The sequence below is a fragment of the Bos mutus genome, chromosome 16 (genome assembly GCF_027580195.1).
Source record: "Bos mutus isolate GX-2022 chromosome 16, NWIPB_WYAK_1.1, whole genome shotgun sequence".
Taxonomy (NCBI): domain Eukaryota; kingdom Metazoa; phylum Chordata; class Mammalia; order Artiodactyla; family Bovidae; genus Bos; species Bos mutus.
In genome coordinates this window covers 48,406,491-48,425,933 of record NC_091632.1, presented here as the reverse complement: position 1 = coordinate 48,425,933, position 19,443 = coordinate 48,406,491, and the positions used below count along the sequence as shown (strand labels likewise).

Genomic DNA, 19,443 nt, shown 5'->3' with positions numbered 1-19,443 from the left:
TGGGGCCTTTCGGTGGAAAGATAGCAGAGTGAAATTTAAAACATTAATATCAATGCTAAAGACAAGATTTTGTAGCACATTAGGATTCACTGAATTTTCAATTATTCTGACATTAGCTTTATTCATCTGACAAACATAAACTAAATGTACAGTAAGCACTCTGTTGCATTCTCATTGCTTAGGTATTCATACCTCGTAACAGCTGTTCCTGTTTTACCACAAGCCCCTGGTATTTTTTAAATGTTTTTTCATAATCTTTTCTCAAGGTTTGGTTTTCAGGGTCTTCATCAAGTAAACAAGTTAAGGATCATCCATATTCAATGAAGCAAAGTAAACCTACTGAAAAACACTATGAAAAACTATTAAATTTTATGTGCAATTTTATCCAGTTATTTTCTGCAACCAAGAGTTTAATTAAAATATTCTTCTCTGCACAATAATTGTGTTAGAATAGAACTTCTTAACCTAGGGTTCAAGGATGTGCTTGCAGACCTTGGGTAAACACATGTTTAGGCTTTGCCAAATACATAAATCCTCAAAAACTGTATGCATTTTACAAATATGCACAAGTCTCCAACTTTCACCAGATTAAAAACTGGGTCCATGAACCAAAAACGTTACAGCCTTAAAGAATGGTTTATTTGATAAGGATAGTGAATTCTACTTCAGACAGATGTCTAGTATACTCAAAGGATATTGATTAGATCTAAAGCTTGTTAGCACCCTCTTCAGACTACATACAAAAATAAAATATCCCAAAGCGAGAGAAAAACATTTTAAAATTATATCTTATAACCCCAAACAGTCCCCTGCACATCTGCAGAGATAACCAATTACTGCAGTATGACTTCAGGATCCCCAAGCATTCAAAAACATCCCCTTTGTTGAATGCTACTTGCATGACAACACAGTTTCCCCCTCAATTTTTGGAAATTTTAGGTACATTCAGTAAACTTGGGACTCAAGAAATTACCTATGGCCTCTAGGATTATTAAATTATCCACATGGGTTAAGTCAATACCAATCTAGATGTCAGAAACTTAGAGCACACACAGAAAATTTCTAAACCTGTGCAGATCCTAATTAAGAAAAGTCAAATCTCTGTGTGTGTGTGTGTGTGTGAGGGTGTATTTTTATAGTGACTTGGGGATCCCACCAAGGGGAGGTAAAAACATGAGATATTGGGCACAACAATATTTTTATTTTTTAAAAGAGATCAATAAATTTGGGGTTCAAAAGAAACTGACTAATACAGCTTGTTCATCTGCAAAACATATCATATGAAGACAGATATGAGTAAGTCCGGGCCTTCAATTAAAAATTACAGTTGTAAAAAAAAAAAAAGAATTACAGTTGTAGGGGAAATATGATCAGTATCTTTAAATATAAGGAATGGGATATTGAAGAGAATATCCTTATTCTATATTGCTTCAGTATGCAAGACTAGAATCAAAGAATAGAAGCTATTGGGAAGTAGACTTTGGTACACTAGGCAAAAGAGCATTATAATGAGTAGAATGCCAAAACACAGAATGAGTTAAAGAATAAGCAGTGACATGTTAAAGAAGAGACTAACAATCCACTGGTAAGGAAGTTGCAGAAAAGATTCTTGGACTGAATTATAGGTTAAAACTGATAATTTTTCAAGGTTCCTTTCATGGGTTCTATGATTCTACAGGCATCTCAAATCTGTATGTATTTTTAAAAATAGTTTTTGCACTTAATTAGAAAATATAGAATTTAAAACTATGTTCTTCACCAAAGTCACACTCATTCCAATCAAAGTCACCTTATTTCACAGAGAGAACTATATAGGCCAACAGTGGTGAGCCAGACTTCAGCTTACTAAATGGTCTTAGGGGACATAATAGCACAGCCACTTAGAAACTCACAAATTCAGTTATCCAGGACAACTATTATTTATTCCTCTAGCTTATCACCTAATCAAAGTTGTAAAAAAGATCAAAACTATATGTGAAAATATATTCATTCTGTTAATTTTAATCTTCATCTTAACCTTCAATACACTATTGCATTTTTCCAAGTAATGTGAGTGACAAAACAAAATCCCCTCTATTCAAAGCTCACAAGCAACAGCAGTGGGGTGAAATGTTGCTTCAAAGGATATCAGCTTTCTTCTTCTTAGAAAGTTCTTCTTGCCAAAGCTCATGTCTTTTTAATTCATGATCAATGATATTCATACACAGAGCTCCAATTTTATAGTGAGTGATAAGTCCATGAAACTGAGAAAAGCTTTAAAGAAGAGTTTTTAGTATGTATTTAAAGGAATACATTTTGAGGCTTCAGGAAATCTGTTTTGGATGAACACTGGTACAAACAATGTAAAATAGACTTTACATACATATTTTAATAAATGAACATACTCAGAGTATACTAGGAAGACTCAAAATTGTGAGATTACTTTAAATGTATTTTAAAATACAATCTTTACTTGAAATGAAATTATTTTTAAGTTAAAAATTGAACAAAATGCGTTTTTGCAACTAACCACCATTTTAAATATTTAGATATCCTCAAAATAAAATTTCAGACTACCACTGAACAAAACTAATAATATAACAGTACTATTATTGATGCCAGGAAATAAACTAGTTAAGTATTAACAATCAGGTTTTATATGTTTCCTAGGCACTTTACTCATCCAAGTACTTATTCAGTAAATACTTATTTGCTAATGCTGGCACATTTTTAGAACAGAGGCAAAAAATTCCCTAGAATTTCTGAAAAGTCAGAAACTTTTCACATTGCCTCAATAAGCATCCTTCTAAAGAATAAATGTCTATAAATGATATACATGAATACATAACAGGAACGCATCTGCAAACATATACAGTGGATATACACAAGCACAGCTGACCCTTGAATCATGCAGTGACTGGGGTGGTCAACTCTCTGCGTTATCAAAAATGTACATATAACTTATAGTGGGTTCTCCATATTGGTGGTTCTGCACAAATTCAACTAGTACCTTCATATAGTATGGTGGTACGTATTTAGTGAAAAAAACTACATACAAGTGGACCTGTGCAGTTCAACCCCATGTTGTTCAAGGGTCAACTGTATATAAAACAATAACACTTACTTGCACTTACTCTAGGTCAAGCTTTTTTCTAATATCTATCTGAAAAGGCTGCTACTATTACTTTCCAAAATTAGATGTGGAAACTGAGCATAGAAAGGTTAAGTAATCTAACCAAGACCACACAGCTAAAAACAGCAGGATTTGGATTCAAATTCAGAGAGTCTATTTCCAAAGCCCATAACTCTTAAACTTTATACCATTGTATTATCCTACTGCACATGCACATGCTTGGTGAATGCAGACCGAAAGAAAGACAGAACAACAAAGGGGACAGAGAATGGAAAATAGTTGAGAGGCAGAGCACTGTTAGACACATACAGAGACCAAGAAAACTAGTGATCTACTATTTAAAGCAATGACACAGACAGAGAGAGAAAGATATATCAGAACTTTTATTTCCTAATTTTTACACTTACCTGGAAAAGCAAAAGAAGATGTATATTATGTTTGTAGCTAACTCAACACTTTGTTTCCAGTCTTCCCTCAGGACTCTTGCTAATGCACCAAGGGCAGTATCTAAAGAAAAAGGGGACGTACAAAAATGATCACTCAGAATCAACTCTGATAGAAAGGGTAATTGGTTTTAAATGTCTACTTATCAATAAATTACAAAGCTAAGATAGAACTGGGACAAAAAGTAGGATGCTTCTTTCCAACACAGAAAGCTATTTTAAAAATTTAAATACTAAAACTCACAACATGCAACTTTAAGTCTATTATCATAAACAGAAAAATAAAATATAATTTAAACAAAGTAACAAAATAAGAGTACTATGAATGACAAGAAATAATGAAGAGAACTATTTATTTCTTAATTTTCATTTCTATTTGCAACTGCAGTTTTTAAAATCTGATTTAATGTGTTTGTAAGAAAAAAAAAAACTAGCTTAAGTCTAAAAAAAAAATGAGCAGTTTATAGCAAGATAGCACTAGCTTCACTGAAGCAAATTAATAATCAAACAAAACTTATAAACTGAAAAATAAGTCTAATATTTTAATGTCATGTTAAGCTAATGCTAACAGGCATAAATAGAGCAAAAAAATCTTCCCCAAAACTTCAGGCTAGACTGATAAACATCCCTGTTAGGCCTTTCGCTTTAAAATGGTAAATTAATGAATTGATTAATGAGAATTACTATACATTAAGTAAACATACAGTAATGCGACTACTTTCAAATTAGTATTGTTCATGACTGACTTAAAATCATTAAAAATTGAAACATCTGTGTCTTATATAGAGATCATAATTCAACTTTCTATAACAGGCATGCAGGATATATTGTGAACTGTATTATCAGTATTTATTATGCTGATAAAAGTAGTTTATTTGAGCTTTCTGGCCATTCACATTATGGAACAACAAGAATTCACTATATATTGTAATCCATTTAGTGAGGATTTTTTCTGCAAATTGAAAAATATCCTATAATAACATTTCATGGTATTATTCATATTCATACTCATATTTATATTCATATACCAGAGCACTGGTATAATACAGGCCTTGAACAAAATTATTCTGAAGTCAAATAAATAGATAATATGTAAAAGCTTTAAAAAGTCTTAATAAAGATCTGGTTTAGCTTTGTTTAATCATGTATTACCAAAGGCATTTCATCATTATTAATCCAGAGGATTCAGTACTTCTTAGAATATACTTTGGAAAATGATGTGCTATAATGTCATGAATTTAACATTTTTATTTACTGAGGAATAGAAAAATGTCTAAAAAAACCTACAGCTATGGGAATTATTTACAGGTAATGAAGAAATAAACCAGAAGAAAATAGAAAGCTTACAAAATATCAAAATTAACCCCAAATTAATTTATAAGTTGAATGTAATCATAATTAAAATTTCATTATGATTTTCTTAGAGAATACAATAAAGTGATCACTAAATAATATATAATAAAATGTATAAGACCAGCAGCAACACTTTCAAAAAAAAATTAACACACTGAAACATGTCTCCTACTTATTCTAAAACTCTAGTCAAAGTACAAAATAAAACATACCAAAAATAGAATGATATTGGAATGGAAATGATCAAATAGATAATAGAAAAGAAAATAGAGCATCAAAACACACCTATGAATATATCAGAGCAGTACCTGGCACAGAATAAGCTTTCAAGAAGTATCTACTGAATAAAAGAATGGCCAGCCTATATTAATAATAGAAAAGGCATTCCAAATCTTTGGGAAAAGAAGGAGTATTCAATAAGTACATTGGAATAACTGGCTATAAAACATGGAAAAAAAATAAAATTACACCTCTACCGCTCACTTTCAACAAAAATGAATTCCAGGGCCAAGCACTTCTGGAACAGTAGACTAAGGACCTCCAAAAATCCACTTTAAGCAAATATAATACTGGTAAAACTTTTCAAAATCAACTTTTTTTAGATCTGGAAATCAAGTAGTTTTGTGACAATTCGAGAAGAATTTATCTGAGAAATAGGCTGACTTGGTAAAAACAGTGAACTCTGTGGCATTTCAACTTGCCCTAATTCCATCCCCTCCATGCAACTTTGTGGAAACTTTGAAAACCAAGAGCATCGTATTTGTGAAAAACAGTAGGCCAGTAGCAACTGGAGGAGAGAGAACAGTGTGGTCCTCCCCCAAGTCACACTCCGGTGAATTATCAATACCTGATACATCAGGACGCTTGCTGAAAAGCTCCATTTCTATGGGTTGGCTTTATTTAACCTGACTCAGAGATTGCTCTTACAAACAACCTTAGTACCAGGGCATTTGCTGAAAACTACTAGTAGCAACATTACAGCTACGTGCAGCAGCCTAGCCAATTGGAATTAACAAGAGGCTGACCAAAACACTTAGAAAAGAAAAACTGGGAAATAAGATACTCACAGGTCTTTGAAAGCCTCCAACATACTCCTGGCACTCTAGAAGGTCAGGCATATGTGCAGGAATGGCCTCATGTCAGGGAAAGCCCTAAAAAAGCCTAATCTCTCATCTCTACCCAACCTTGACACAATATTCAAGCAGCAATTAAAGGCTAAGGTTTGTAAACTACTTGCTTGAGCGCTGAAGACATCCTCCTGCCCATACGTTCATACCCAGAGCCCTTCACCAAAGGTTAGGACACTAGGTTCCAGGCATTTAAATAAATCTTTATCAAATCATTATTCTGAAAGAGATGGGAATACCAGACCACCTGACCTGCCTCTTAAGAAATTTGTATGCAGGTCAGGAAGCAACAGTTAGAATTGGACATGGAACACAGACTGGTTCCAAATAGGAAAAAGAGTACGTCAAGGCTGTATATTATTACCCTGCTTATTTAACTTCTATGCAGAGCACCTCATGAGAAACGCTGGTCTGGAAGAAGCGCAAGCTGGAATCAAGATTGCCGGGAGAAATATCAATAACTTCAGATATGCAGATGACACCACCCTTATGGCAGAAAGTGAAGAGGAACTAAAAAGCCTCTTGATGAAAGTGGAGAGAGAAAAAGTTGGCTTAAAGCTCAACATTCAGAAAATGAAGATCATGGCATCTGGTCCCATCACTTCATGGGAAATAGATGGGGAAACAGTGGAAACAGTGTCAGACTTTATTTTGGGGGGCTCCAAAATCACTGCAGATGGTGACTGCAGCCATGAAATTAAAAGATGCTTACTCCTTGGAAGCAAAGTTATGACCAACCTAGATAGCATATTCAAAAGCAGAGACATTACTTGGCCAACAAAGGTTCGTCTAGTCAAGGCTATGGTTTTTCCTGTGGTCATGTATGGATGTGAGAGTTGGACTGTGAAGAAGGCTGAGCGCTGAAGAATTGATGCTTTTGAACTGTGGTGTTGGAGAAGACTCTTGAGAGTCCCTTGGACTGCAAGGAGATCCAACCAGTCCATTCTGAAGGAGATCAGCCCTGGGATTTCTTTGGAGGGAATGATGCTAAAGCTGAAACTCCAGTACTTTGGCCACCTCATGCGAAGAGTTGACTCATTGGAAAAGACTCTGATGCTGGGAGGGATTGGGGGCAGGAGGAGAAGGGGATGACAGAGGATGAGATGGCTGGATGGCATCACTGACTCGATGGATGTGAGTCTGAGTGAACTTCGGGTGTTGGTGATGGACAGGGAGGCCTGGCGTGCTGGGATTCATGGGGTTGTGAAGAGTCGGACACGACTGAGCTACTGAACTGAACTGAAACTAACTGAGCAGAGGCTTCAGTGACTGCATGGACAAATAATACAGACTTTATAGAATCAATCCAGGAAAATCATTAAAAAAAACAAACAGCAAAAATAACAAGCCCAGAAGGAAGTGGAATTCTGATTTCCAGAGTTGCTACAATATTATTTCAATAACAATAACAAAAATACAAGACAAAGAAAAAAGGACAGTATATCCCAAACTCAAGGAATACAGCATTGAATACAAACAATCCAGGAGGAAGCTCACATTCTGAATGTATGAGTCAAAGATTTTAAGTCACTATAAATATATTTAAAGAACTAAAGGAAATCATGTCTGAAGAATTAAAGGAAATAACAAGAAGGTATAAGAATGTTGTCTCACCAGAGAATATCAATAAGGAGATACAAATAATACAAGATGAACCAAACAGAAATTCTGAAGTTGCAAAGTTCAACCTCTGAAATGAAGAAGTCATTACAAGGTCTTAACTACAGATGAGAATTAGGAAAAAAAAATCAACAAGTACAAAGGCAAGTTGATTAAGATTATCCAGTCTTGAACAGAAAGGAAAAAAAAATGAAAAATATTAAGAGAGCTTCAAAGCTCTATATGCTTTGAAGTCCTATATGACATCAACAAGCTTACTAACATGGGAGTCCCAAGAGAAAAGTATATACAGAGGAAAGAGCTGAATAAATACTTATGAAAATAATGGCCCAAACTTTCTAAATTTGATGAAAAACAATTTGCATATCCAAGAAGCTCCACAAACTCCAAGCAAGATCAGCTAAAAGATATCACCACTTAAACACATCGTAGGGCTTCCTTGGTGGCTCAGATGGTAAAGAATATGCCTGCAATGTAGAAGACTTGAGTTTGATCTCGAGGTCAGAAAGATCCCTTGGAGAAGGGAATGGCTACCCACTCCAGTATTCTTGCCTGGAGAATTCCATGGACAGAGGAGCCTGGTGGGCTACAGTCCGTTGGATCACAAAGAGTCCATAGTCAAACTGGCAAAAGCAAAAGGCAAAGGAAACATTGAAAGTAGCAAGAGAAAATCAATTCAACACGTTCAAAGGGTCCCCAATAAGATTAACAGCTGGTTTCACATCAGAAACTACAGAGACATAAAGCCAGAGGGATGACATAGTCAAATTACTAAAACAAAACAAAACAAAAAACCTTTGAGAATTTGTTGTTAGCATTATGAGAAATACAAAAGAGATTCCATCAGGCTGAAGTACAAGGACATTAGAGTATAACTTAAATCCACACAGAGAAATAAAGAGCACCAGTAAAGGTAACTCTCTCTATCTAAAAGACATTATAAACATATTTTTAACTGTATCATTTTCTTCTGATTTTAAAATGCATACATCAATAATTATATTTCTTGATGACAGGCTGATAATATATACAGATGTAATATGTATGAATTAATAGTATAAAGATGTGGGGTGGGAATAGAAGTATACTGAAGAAAAGTTTTTATGGACTATTAAAATTATATTGGCATTAAGTTAAATTAGATTTTTAAAACTTAAGTTGGTATCTGTAATCCCAGGGTAATTACTAAGAAAGTTAATTCAGGAAAACATATAATAGTAAACTAATAACAAAAGAATTAAAATGGAATACAAGAAAATATTTCACATAAAAGAAGGCAGTCATGGAGAGACAGAAGATCAAAACAAGATAAACAGAAAACAAACAGAATGTTAGATGACAATCCTACTTTATGAGTAATTATTTTAATGGTAAATAGAATAAACATGCCAATCAAAAGGAAGATTATTCAAATGTATTAAACAATATGACCCAACTCTATATCCAATTTACAACAGAAACACTTCAAATTCAAATACACAAATAGGGTGACAGTTAAAGAATGGAAAAAGATAAGTCAAGGGGGAAAAAAGACAATAGACTGAAAGTAACTATTTCTAAGCACATAAAAGAAAAAGGATATATATCAATAGATGACACTTTAACAACATGGGTTTGAACTGCACACAGGTCCATTTATACTTGAACATGGATTTAAATTTATGTATGCATGTGTCCACCTGGGCAGTTCAAACTCATGTTGTTCAACGGTAACCTGTACATGACCCATGGTTGGTTGCATCCACAGATGTAGAAGAAATGGATATGGAGGACCAACTATGGGACTTGAATATCTGCAGATTTTGATATCTTTGGCAGGCCCTGGAATCAATCCCCCATGGATACTGAGGGATGACTGTATATATACATATATAAAAAATGGATGTATATTTATATGTAAATATACATATATTCACATGTATGTATAAATACAAACTCCACAGGGTAGGAATTCCAAAAGTCTAGTGACATGAGAAAAACATTGAACTCATTAGAAATCAGGTAAATGCAACTTAAACCCAAGAGATACTGTTTGTTAGCAACAACACAATGGCAAAAATGTTTAAGTTTTACAGCCTTCATATTCCATGGGTCTGGAAATACAGTGGCATAAACACTTTGGAGGACAATTCAACAATATCCCTAAGACATTACGACCTGTATTTCTGTATAACCTTTGTTTCTGTTTACACACTAAAAAACCCCCTGGTTTGTGTATATAAATAAGAACAAAGATGTTCACTGAAGTTTCCTATTGGAAAATTTGGAAATTTTAAGACCTAATTTAAAAATCTAATAACCATCAATAGGGGAATGGCTAAAGAATATGTATATAACTTCATAAAATACAATAATCAAAAGTAGTTCAAAACTAATTAACATTGTATGTAGCTATATGCTGCTGCTGCTGCTGCTAAGTCGCTTCAGTCGTGACCAACTCTGTGTGACCCCATAGATGGCAGCCCACCAGGCTCCCCTGTCCCTGGGATTCTCCAGGCAAGGACACTGGAGTGGGTTGCCATTTCCTTCTCCAATGCATGAAAGTGAAAAAATAAAGTGAGGTCGCTCAGTCGTGTCCAACTCCTAGCGACCCTGCAGCCCACCAGGCCCCTCCGTCCATGGGATTTTCCAGGCAAGAGTAATGGAGTGGGGTGCTATCGTCTTCTCCAGTGGCTATATGCATGTAATCTCAAAACATTACTGCATGGAGAAAAAATTACCAAGTAAGAAGTATGATATAATTAACATAAAAATTCACTCTATATTTTAACACAGGAAAAAATCCTCTACATATATATGTGTAAAAGTATGGAAAAGATCTGGAAGAATGAACTCCAAATTCCTAACAGATTATAGAGTAATGGTCAAAGGGTTTTTAACTGTAATACTCTAATTCCTTAAAAAGAATATATGAATATATGAGTTACACAATTTAGAAAATATTTAAAATGTACAAATTTCCTAACTGGAATATTGGTAATATCCTATGACTCTCTGGACAGATCCCAGGATATTTTATCCAAGCTAGAAAGTACTGACGTGCACTGAACCACCTCCATAAAAGGAGTTTGGCAATAGATAAAAAGGTATTATCATGTGATAGAAATCAGATCATAATGATATCTTCTATATTTTAATTTTGGCAAAAGTATAATCAGAAAATTATAAGAATTCTATAGTAGTATAAATGAGAAAGAAGGTTTTAAGAGTATTGTATCTCCTTTTTCTTTATTACCTAGCACTTCTAGTGAAAAGAAAGCAAATACATGGCATCAAAGTCAAGCTAAATGAAATTTAAAAGAGTACTATTTTTGGCTGTGCTGTTTAAAAAAATATTGGAACTGTAATTGAATGAAAGCATACATGTGCAATTGTCAAAAGTCTGATTTTATATCCTAATTGAAAGAATAAAAAGTCTTCCAGAATACAAGAAAATAAACAGTACCATTAAGACTTTATTTTTCTTGTTTAAATTATTTGTCCATTCTCCAGAGAATATTTAAACATTATGCCCACATGTTAAGAAATTTGAGTAAGAAGGGAAGTAATAAAGAGCTGGAAAATAATTGCATTCCTAAGTTTGATATAAATAATTTTAGCTTACCTCTCTATTATAATAATTTAAAAATCATATTCACAATAATTTTTAACTTTAAATATTTATAGATATAAGTCTATAAATTCTACCATTCAGTAGTAGTTCTTCCAAGTTATCAGGATTTCGAGCAAGCTGTAGGATCAAAGCAGAACCCCGAACCTTGTCAGGAATATCTTCATATAATAACTCGATGTACTCATCCATGTCATTAATGTTAGCAACTTCATCAATCTGAAACAAAGGAAGAGGAAGGAAGTACTCTAAAAGAACAGCAGCACTTAACAGAGTTGTCAAAGGAATGATAGTTTGTGATCAATATATTGCCCTTGACAATGAGACAAGTTTTCCAAGGACTCAGAGTAGCAATCTTTTTGTACATAGTAGCAATCTTTTTATACAGGGAGAGATTAGATCTTTGGGTGATGGAACTTCAATATGAAAATAGTCATAAACCATATGATAAAAACGGGATGTAAACAAACTCTAAAATTGGCCTATTTATATTAACAAAGTATCTTAAATGTAATGTAAAATAGTTTCTACCATAATATATTAAACACTATTTTAAAACACACTGCAATAAGAATAGCTAATACTTTTCACAACTTATCAAAATAAATTGTCTAAAAAACATACCCAATAATTTTTCCTTTATTAAATATTTATTTTCTATCTTTTTTGGGAACTTTAAGTTCAACCACTTCTAAAAATTCCACCCTTGTCTAATGTAACTGTATGAACTACTGATGGTAAAAGCATTACCTTACAATCAGTTCTCTATCATATAAAAATACAGTCTTACCTCCATTCCTTCAAAAGGAGGTGGATCTTTAGGCTTGCTTGACTTCTCTTTTTTTTCTGTAAAAAGATTTTGTTTTAATGAGAAGAACCAGGATTTTGGATTTCTGGCTAATTTTTATTTTCAGCAGCTGAGTTTAATTCTAGCTAAGCTGGGGATCTTAAAATGAATAATTTATGAGGTAATCTTTTTCCAATGTATAAAAAATGCTCATCTATAATACATTTGTTCTAATAAGGATATCCAGGAGAGTTTAATAAAATCTATACATAATCTCCAAGTTATGTTAGGTGGCAATTTAGCTTCCTCATTGTTTAACAGTTTAGGTATGTAAATAGCCAGATTTGTCAACAAGAAGCAAAAAGTCTATTTTGTTTTCTTTTTTTTCCCCTAATTCACATTTAAGGTGAGAACAGGAAAATCAAAAACTAATGAATTAGGTAATAAAAAGACTAAAATTAAAATTAACAAAGAAATTGGAAAAGAAATAACCTGGATAAAGTTAAGAAGCTAAAATACAGTTGCTGAATTTTAAACAAAATTAAGTCCATAAATTAAAAGGCAAATGTTTAATATTTGTGCTAATTTAATCCTCACTTGCTCCCAAATGGATTAAAGAGGCATTAATAGTGCTGAACATAACTTTGAGTCATTTGTTATGTTGAATTATTTGACTAATAGCAGAACTTCGTATTCTAAAAAGAAAATAAAAAAATGCTTCACTGATCTGATCTGGATCAAAAACCTAAGCAATGACTGTACATTAAAATAAGTTCAAGTGATATCAAATTTTTGATTCTAAAATTAGCAAATGCTTTACATATAACAGGAATTACTCCTGATTGTTTTTGGAGGAAGGTAGCCAGTCTAAACAAAGTTATGTTTTCTCAACAGCTAGATTTTTCCTCAAACAGATAATTTATTATGATAGTAGTTTTAATAAATAAAGAAAAAAAAGACTTATGGTAAAGAATCATATAATCAAAAACTACTACCATTTTATTTTAACCACATTTAGGGCTAGGTTTCTGGCTTTGAAATAGTGAATATCAAGTAAAAAGAAAGAACATAGAATCATTTCTAAAAATAAATGATATATGCAATAGCATAGCATTTCATATATGTCTCCAAACATTAGTATCTATATAGAGAAACAATGATTTGAATTTATGATAATATGAAAATTTCCTCATATTACTCTAATTTCTGGGGAAGGAGGTAAGAAGACTGATTTACCCTGAAAACTCAGTGAAAGGGTTCTCATTAAAGATATTTTGTTATTTTATTACAAATGTCCTCAAAATTGTATTAATTTAGCATTAGGGAAGATTAATTTTAACTATATTGTACAACCTACAGTAAGAACACACACATCTTAAAAGCACAGTATTTACTTTTCTCATTTTGAACTTAACTTATTGAAGATATTATCTCTTATCATCCAGTAACACTGTTACAGAAATAGTCCATCATAAAGTAGTTAAAATGTTTAAATAATATTTTCCTCATAGCACTTATTATTAATAATTAATAGGTATACAGCTAAGTAGTTGGAGTGCCAGCTAAGCAGTTGGAAACAATCAAGTTCGAAATGTTTATTGTTGCTTTTAAATAAATTCACAGCTATTCAATTCATTCAACAAATATATATTGATCATATAATGTGTGCTATATATTGTATACAAGGCTAACTAATAAAAGTACGTATTAGGCACAAGGTATTTTATTTGCTATGGATGGAGAGAAATTACTGCTTAATTTTTTTAAAGTGCAAATAAATTTTCTCTTTCATTTTTTCTACTTAATACAATCAAAACTGAAGTATAAGCTATGTCAAGGGTGCCATATCTAGAACTCAGGAATGATAAAAGAAAGATATACGTAAACTTAATAAGTGAATTGAAGCGAAAGTCGCTCAGTCATGTCCGACTCTTCACGACCCCATGGACTGTCCATTAATAAATACTATGAAATAGAATAAGTAACCACTGATTAATCTGAGATAACTTTCCATTTAAATACCTGTACTTTTCTTTTGAGCTTGGACATTGGAAAATGTCTTCTATAAATAATCAATTACTTAGCTCTAATTTTAATGAATTTATTCTTTTATGAGGCAATTAAAGATAGAAGAATAGTAACAATAGAGATGTTTAGGAATGAAAAGGTAAGTTTTCCTAAGAAAGATTCACCAAACATATGCATATCACAAATATTTTAACACTTAAATACTTTAGTAATCCAAATTATCAATTAGTCGTCAATAAGAAATATAGAAAGTATAAATAAGTTGCTCAGGTGGAGAAAACAGGTTTCCAGGCCTCAATTCTCCTCTTTTAGTATTCCAGAATATGAAAGGTATTTGCTTTTTTATTCTTTATTTTATCATATGTGCACACGCGCACACACACACACACACACTCAGTATAAAATAGATCATTTTGTAAGCCTGGAATACTAGTATGTTTGTTTATTCTTTCATTCCCTTAGTCATAGCACTAACAACAACAACAACAAAAACCATCACCATTTAAATATCAAAAGTACAAACTATAGTCAAACAACTCTGGTTTTCTTTTGTTTTTTTCATTGTTTAATTAATTAATTTATTTTAATTGGAAGCTCATTACTTACAACATTGTGGTGGTTTTTGCTATTTTTTTGTTTGGAGGGAATTTCCTGGTAGCTCAGGGGTTAGGACATGGCCCTTTTGTTGCCAGTGAAGTGAAGTGAAGTCGCTCAGTCATGTCTGACTCTTTGCGACCCCGTGGACTGTAGCCTACCAGGCTCCCCTGTCCGTGAGATTTTCCAGGCAATAGTACTGGAGTGGATTGCCATTTCCTTCTCCAGGGGATCTTCCCAACCCAGGAATAGAACCCGGGTCTCCCGCATTGTAGACAGACGCTTTACCGTCTGAGCCACCAAGGTTTTTGCTACGGTTTTGCGTTAAAAAGTTAGCTGTTCTTCTACTTACCTTTTCCTGACATTGAATCACGGCGGTTCTGGAGATAGTACAACAGCTGTTCTACTTCATTTAGCTTTGAGGGATGAATGAGTTTACATTCCTCAACCACCTTCCGTGCCAGGGAAGTTATATCTGTGTTGGCATTGAGACTCTTAAGACGGATGCTGCAGGCAAATCAGAATTTTCCAACTCAGTTATTATTAAAGTAAGTAACAATTTAAACAATATTTCTTTTAAATAAATAATTTATAAAATATTTAAATGTATCTGACATAGTCTCTTTTAGTAACATATAATAAAGTATAAGATATAGCTAGACTTAGAAAAAAACGCAAAAACAACGATTTTCCTCAAATTGGACAAATGAGATAACAAAAGGAATGGTAAAGTCTACATCTGACTCATCTAGGGAGGATAGCATATCCAGAGACCAGTTATAAAATAGTCTTTCTGATGTCATATATATATATTTATATCATATAAAGTTTTTAGTTATTATTAGATATGAAAATCCATAGTGACAAAAATAAATCATTTTCTTGACCATATTCACAGTCATAGTTTTCAGTTAAGGACAGAACACAATTTGATTATTCTGATGGAAATTATGCAGAAGGAAAAAAAAAGTAGGATGCATTTTAAGACTTATATGAGGAATGCTGAGGAACAAATGAATATAGTTATATTTGTTAGTACATTAAAAAAAAAACAGGTTCTTCCTCCTTTTTAATTTAGTCCAGGAGATTCACTGCAAGATGAACAAGAAAAGGTTGTTCAAAATCTGGAAACAATTGCCAATTTACATGGATTCATGACAACAAAGAAAGCTACAAGGACAAAAAATGAGGTTCAGGGTGAAGACTCAAACTGGTGGCAAGAGACTCTCGCAAGCATATGCACTCATGCAAGGCTTAGATTCAAAAAGAAAAACGTAAGAAAGTAGCCACAATGCTGAAATACTTCTTAATGAAGATCGCTAGTGAAGATGGCTTAGTGAAAAGGCAGAGGAACCAGAGATCAAATTGCCAACATCGGCTGGATCATTGAAAAAGCGAGAGTTCCAGAGAAACATCTACTTCTGCTTTACTGACTATGCTAAAGCCTTTGACTGTGTGGATCACAATAAAATGTGAAAAATTCTTCAAGAGATGGGAATACCAGACCACCTGACCTGCCTCCTGAGAAATCTGTAAGCAGGTCAAGAAGCATGTTAGAACTGGACATGGAACAACAGACTGGTTCCAAATTGGGAAAGGAGTATGTCAAAGCTGTATATTGTCACCCTGTTTATTTAACTTATATGCAGAGTACATCATGAGAAATGCTAGCCTGGATGAAGCACAAGCTGGAATCAATATTGCCAGGAGAAATACCAATAACTTCAGATATGCAGATGACACCACAGTTCCATTCAGTTCAGTCGCTCAGTTGTGTCCGACTCTTTGCGATCTCATGGACTGCAGCATGCCAGGCTTCCCTGTCTATTACCAACTCCCAAAGTTTACTCAAACTCATGTCCATTGAGTCAGTGATGCCATCCAACCATCTCATCCTCTGTTATCCCCTTCTCTTCCCTCCTTCAATCTTTCCCAGCTTCAGGGTCTTTTCAAATGAGTCAGTTCTTTGCATCAGGTAGCCAAAGTATTGGAGTTTCAGCTTCAGCAACAGTCCTTCCAATGAATATTCAGGACTGATACCACACTTACGGCACAAAGAGAAGAACTAAAGAGCCTTTTGATGAAAGTGAAAGAGGAGAGTGAAAAAGTTGGTTTACAACTCAACATTCAGAAAACTAAGATCATGGCATCTGGTCCCATCACTTCATGGCAAATAGACGGGGAAACAATGGAAACAGTGAGAGACTTTATTTTGGGGGGCTCCAAAATCACTGCAGATGGTGACTGCAGCCATGAAATTAAAAAATGCTTGGTCCTTGGAAGACAGGTTATTCCCAAACTAGACAGCATATTAAAAAGCAGAGACATTACTTTGCCAACAAAGGTCCATCTAGTCAAAGCTATGGTTTTCCTAGTAGTCACGTATATATGTGACAATTGGACTATAAAGAAAGCTGAGCACTGAAGAATTGATGCTTTTTAACCGTGGTGTTGGAGAAGACTCTTCAGAGTCCCTTGGACAGAAAGGAGATCAAACCAGTCCATCCTAAAGGAAATCAGTCCTGAATATTCATTGGAAAGACTGATGCTAAAGCTGAAACTCCAATACTTTGGCCACCTGATGTGAAGAACTGACTCATTGGAAAGACCCTGATGCTGGGAGAGATTGAAGGCAGGAGGAGAAGGGGATGACAGAGGATGAGATGGTTGGATGACATCCTTGACACAATGGACATGAGTTTGAGTAAACTCCAGGAGTTGGTGATGGACAGGGAAGCCTAGTGTGCTGCAGTCCACAGGGTCACATAGAGGCAGACATGACTGAGCGAATGAACTGAAGACGGCTAAGTCTGGGAGAAACTGAAGGTATTAGAGGCAACAGGGACGGAGACCTTAGAAAAAGAGGCGACAGGGACAGAGACCTTAGAAAAATGTCCTGCACTCAGCATCTTTGAAGTCATTATTCAGATACAGATGCTCTCTCCTGAAACAAGTCTAGTAAAGTGATTTGTATATTATTCCCAGTTATACAGTCATCCCCAAATCTGGTCCTTTTGGGATTCTATAAGCTACTGTACAGCTTTTAATACATTCCTTTTACGCTTGACTTTGCTGGAGAGGTTTCTATTGTCTGCAACAAGAATCCTAGCAGTACTCTGTTTATTTTAGTTTTTTCTCTAATTTATTTGGTTTTTTAACTTCCTACCTTTTAAGTCTTTTAAACTGCAGAATTCTTTTGTATAATTTTAGCTGCACATCAGAAAGTAGAAATATAAAGGAGAATTCATCCTGAGAAAAACTCTCAAAGGACCTCTCCATGTTTAATTTTAACAAGGAACTGGGAAATCTTGAGTTTCCATAAATCTGATTGAGAACAGGCACAATAGAAATTCTATAAATGTAATTTTGGAAATTTTCTTGCTAGTCTTTTTTAGAAGAGTTTTAGATTTACAGAAAAATAGTGCAGAAAGTAGAGTTACCATATATGTCCCCACCACCCTCCCTCAATACAGTTTCTTCTATTATCACCATCTTGTGATAACTTTGTCATAACTGATGAATCATTTTGATATACTATTAACTAAAGTATACAGTTACATTAGGGTTCGGTGTGTAGTGTATAGTTCTGTGGGCTTGAACAAATGCCTAATTTCATGTATCCATCATTAAAGTATCACACAAAATATTTTCAACTACCCTAAAAAATGCTCTGTGCTCCACATATTCTCCCCTTCCCACGCCATAACCCCTAACAACCTCTAATCTACTTTTACTTCAGTTTTGCCTTTTCTAGATGGTCATAGAGTTGGAATCATACAGTATATAACCTTTCCAGTCTGGCCTCTTTCATTTAGTAATATGCGTTTAGGTTCCTCTATGTCTTTTCATAGCTTGATGGTTGATTTATTTTAGTGCTGAATAATACTTGACTATATGGATGCAAAACAGTTTGCTTACTCTTTTGCCTACTGAAGGATGTTTTGGTTGCTTCCAATTGTTGATAGTTATAAAGCTGCTATTAAGATTCATGTGCAGGTTTCAGTGTGGACATAAATTTTCAACTCATTTTGGGTTAATATCTAAGAGCAAAACTGTTGGATCATATGGCAAGTGTATGTTTAGCTTTGAAAGAAACTGCCAAAATGCCTTCCAAAGTAGCTGTTACATTTTATATTTTCATTAGCAATGAGTGAGTTTCTGTTGTTCTACATCCTCACCAGCATCTAGTGCTGCCAGTGTTTTAGACTTCGAACATTTAATAGGTCTGTAAGTAGTATTTTGATTTAATAAAGCAGACCTTTTAAAATCATTTTTAGATTTATTTTCTACTATATATGTATATACATATAAACAATCTAATCCATCATCATCTTTCCAAGTAATAGAAAGACTCTATTCTTTTAGTGTGTACATTTTTGTCCTAAATCCTTCCCTTACTAAAAGAGACTAGGATTTAATGTCAAATATATATGACTAGCTGTGTGTTTACTGATTATTTCTTTAATCAAAAAAAAATCTTCATAGGCATCCCATGCCTAAGAAGAAGACAAAAAACTTACCAAAACCGTGCATGTTATTTTCAGATCATAACCATAGGTTTCTCAGAAATATTCAGAAAACTGGGATTCTGTTCAAGGTAGGCTTATATATTCCTTTATCCAACAAGGGAGAATGAAATACATCTTTTGGAGCTGAGTCATAGCACTGACTGCCACTGCATTAAATGAAATTTAATGATTTAATTTCACATCTATCTCAATCTATATGAGTTTCTCCCTCAAAACCATCACCCTAGCCACTGTCATTGA

The 19,443-nt window shown here is 33.9% G+C and overlaps 1 protein-coding gene across 1 annotated transcript in view; it reads right to left on the bottom strand.

Annotated features, from left to right (window-relative positions):
• The window catches only part of KIFAP3 (kinesin associated protein 3), a 142,029-nt gene that overhangs the window by 102,728 nt on the left and 19,858 nt on the right, over positions 1–19,443 (bottom strand). The window contains exons 3-8 of the mRNA XM_005902387.2: positions 15,027–15,181; positions 12,056–12,111; positions 11,343–11,484; positions 3,520–3,619; positions 2,129–2,253; positions 193–291 (exon numbers count right to left, since the gene is read on the bottom strand). Coding sequence (XP_005902449.1) covers positions 193–291; positions 2,129–2,253; positions 3,520–3,619; positions 11,343–11,484; positions 12,056–12,111; positions 15,027–15,181 — 677 coding nt within the window. The remainder of the gene's footprint in view (positions 1–192; positions 292–2,128; positions 2,254–3,519; positions 3,620–11,342; positions 11,485–12,055; positions 12,112–15,026; positions 15,182–19,443) is intronic.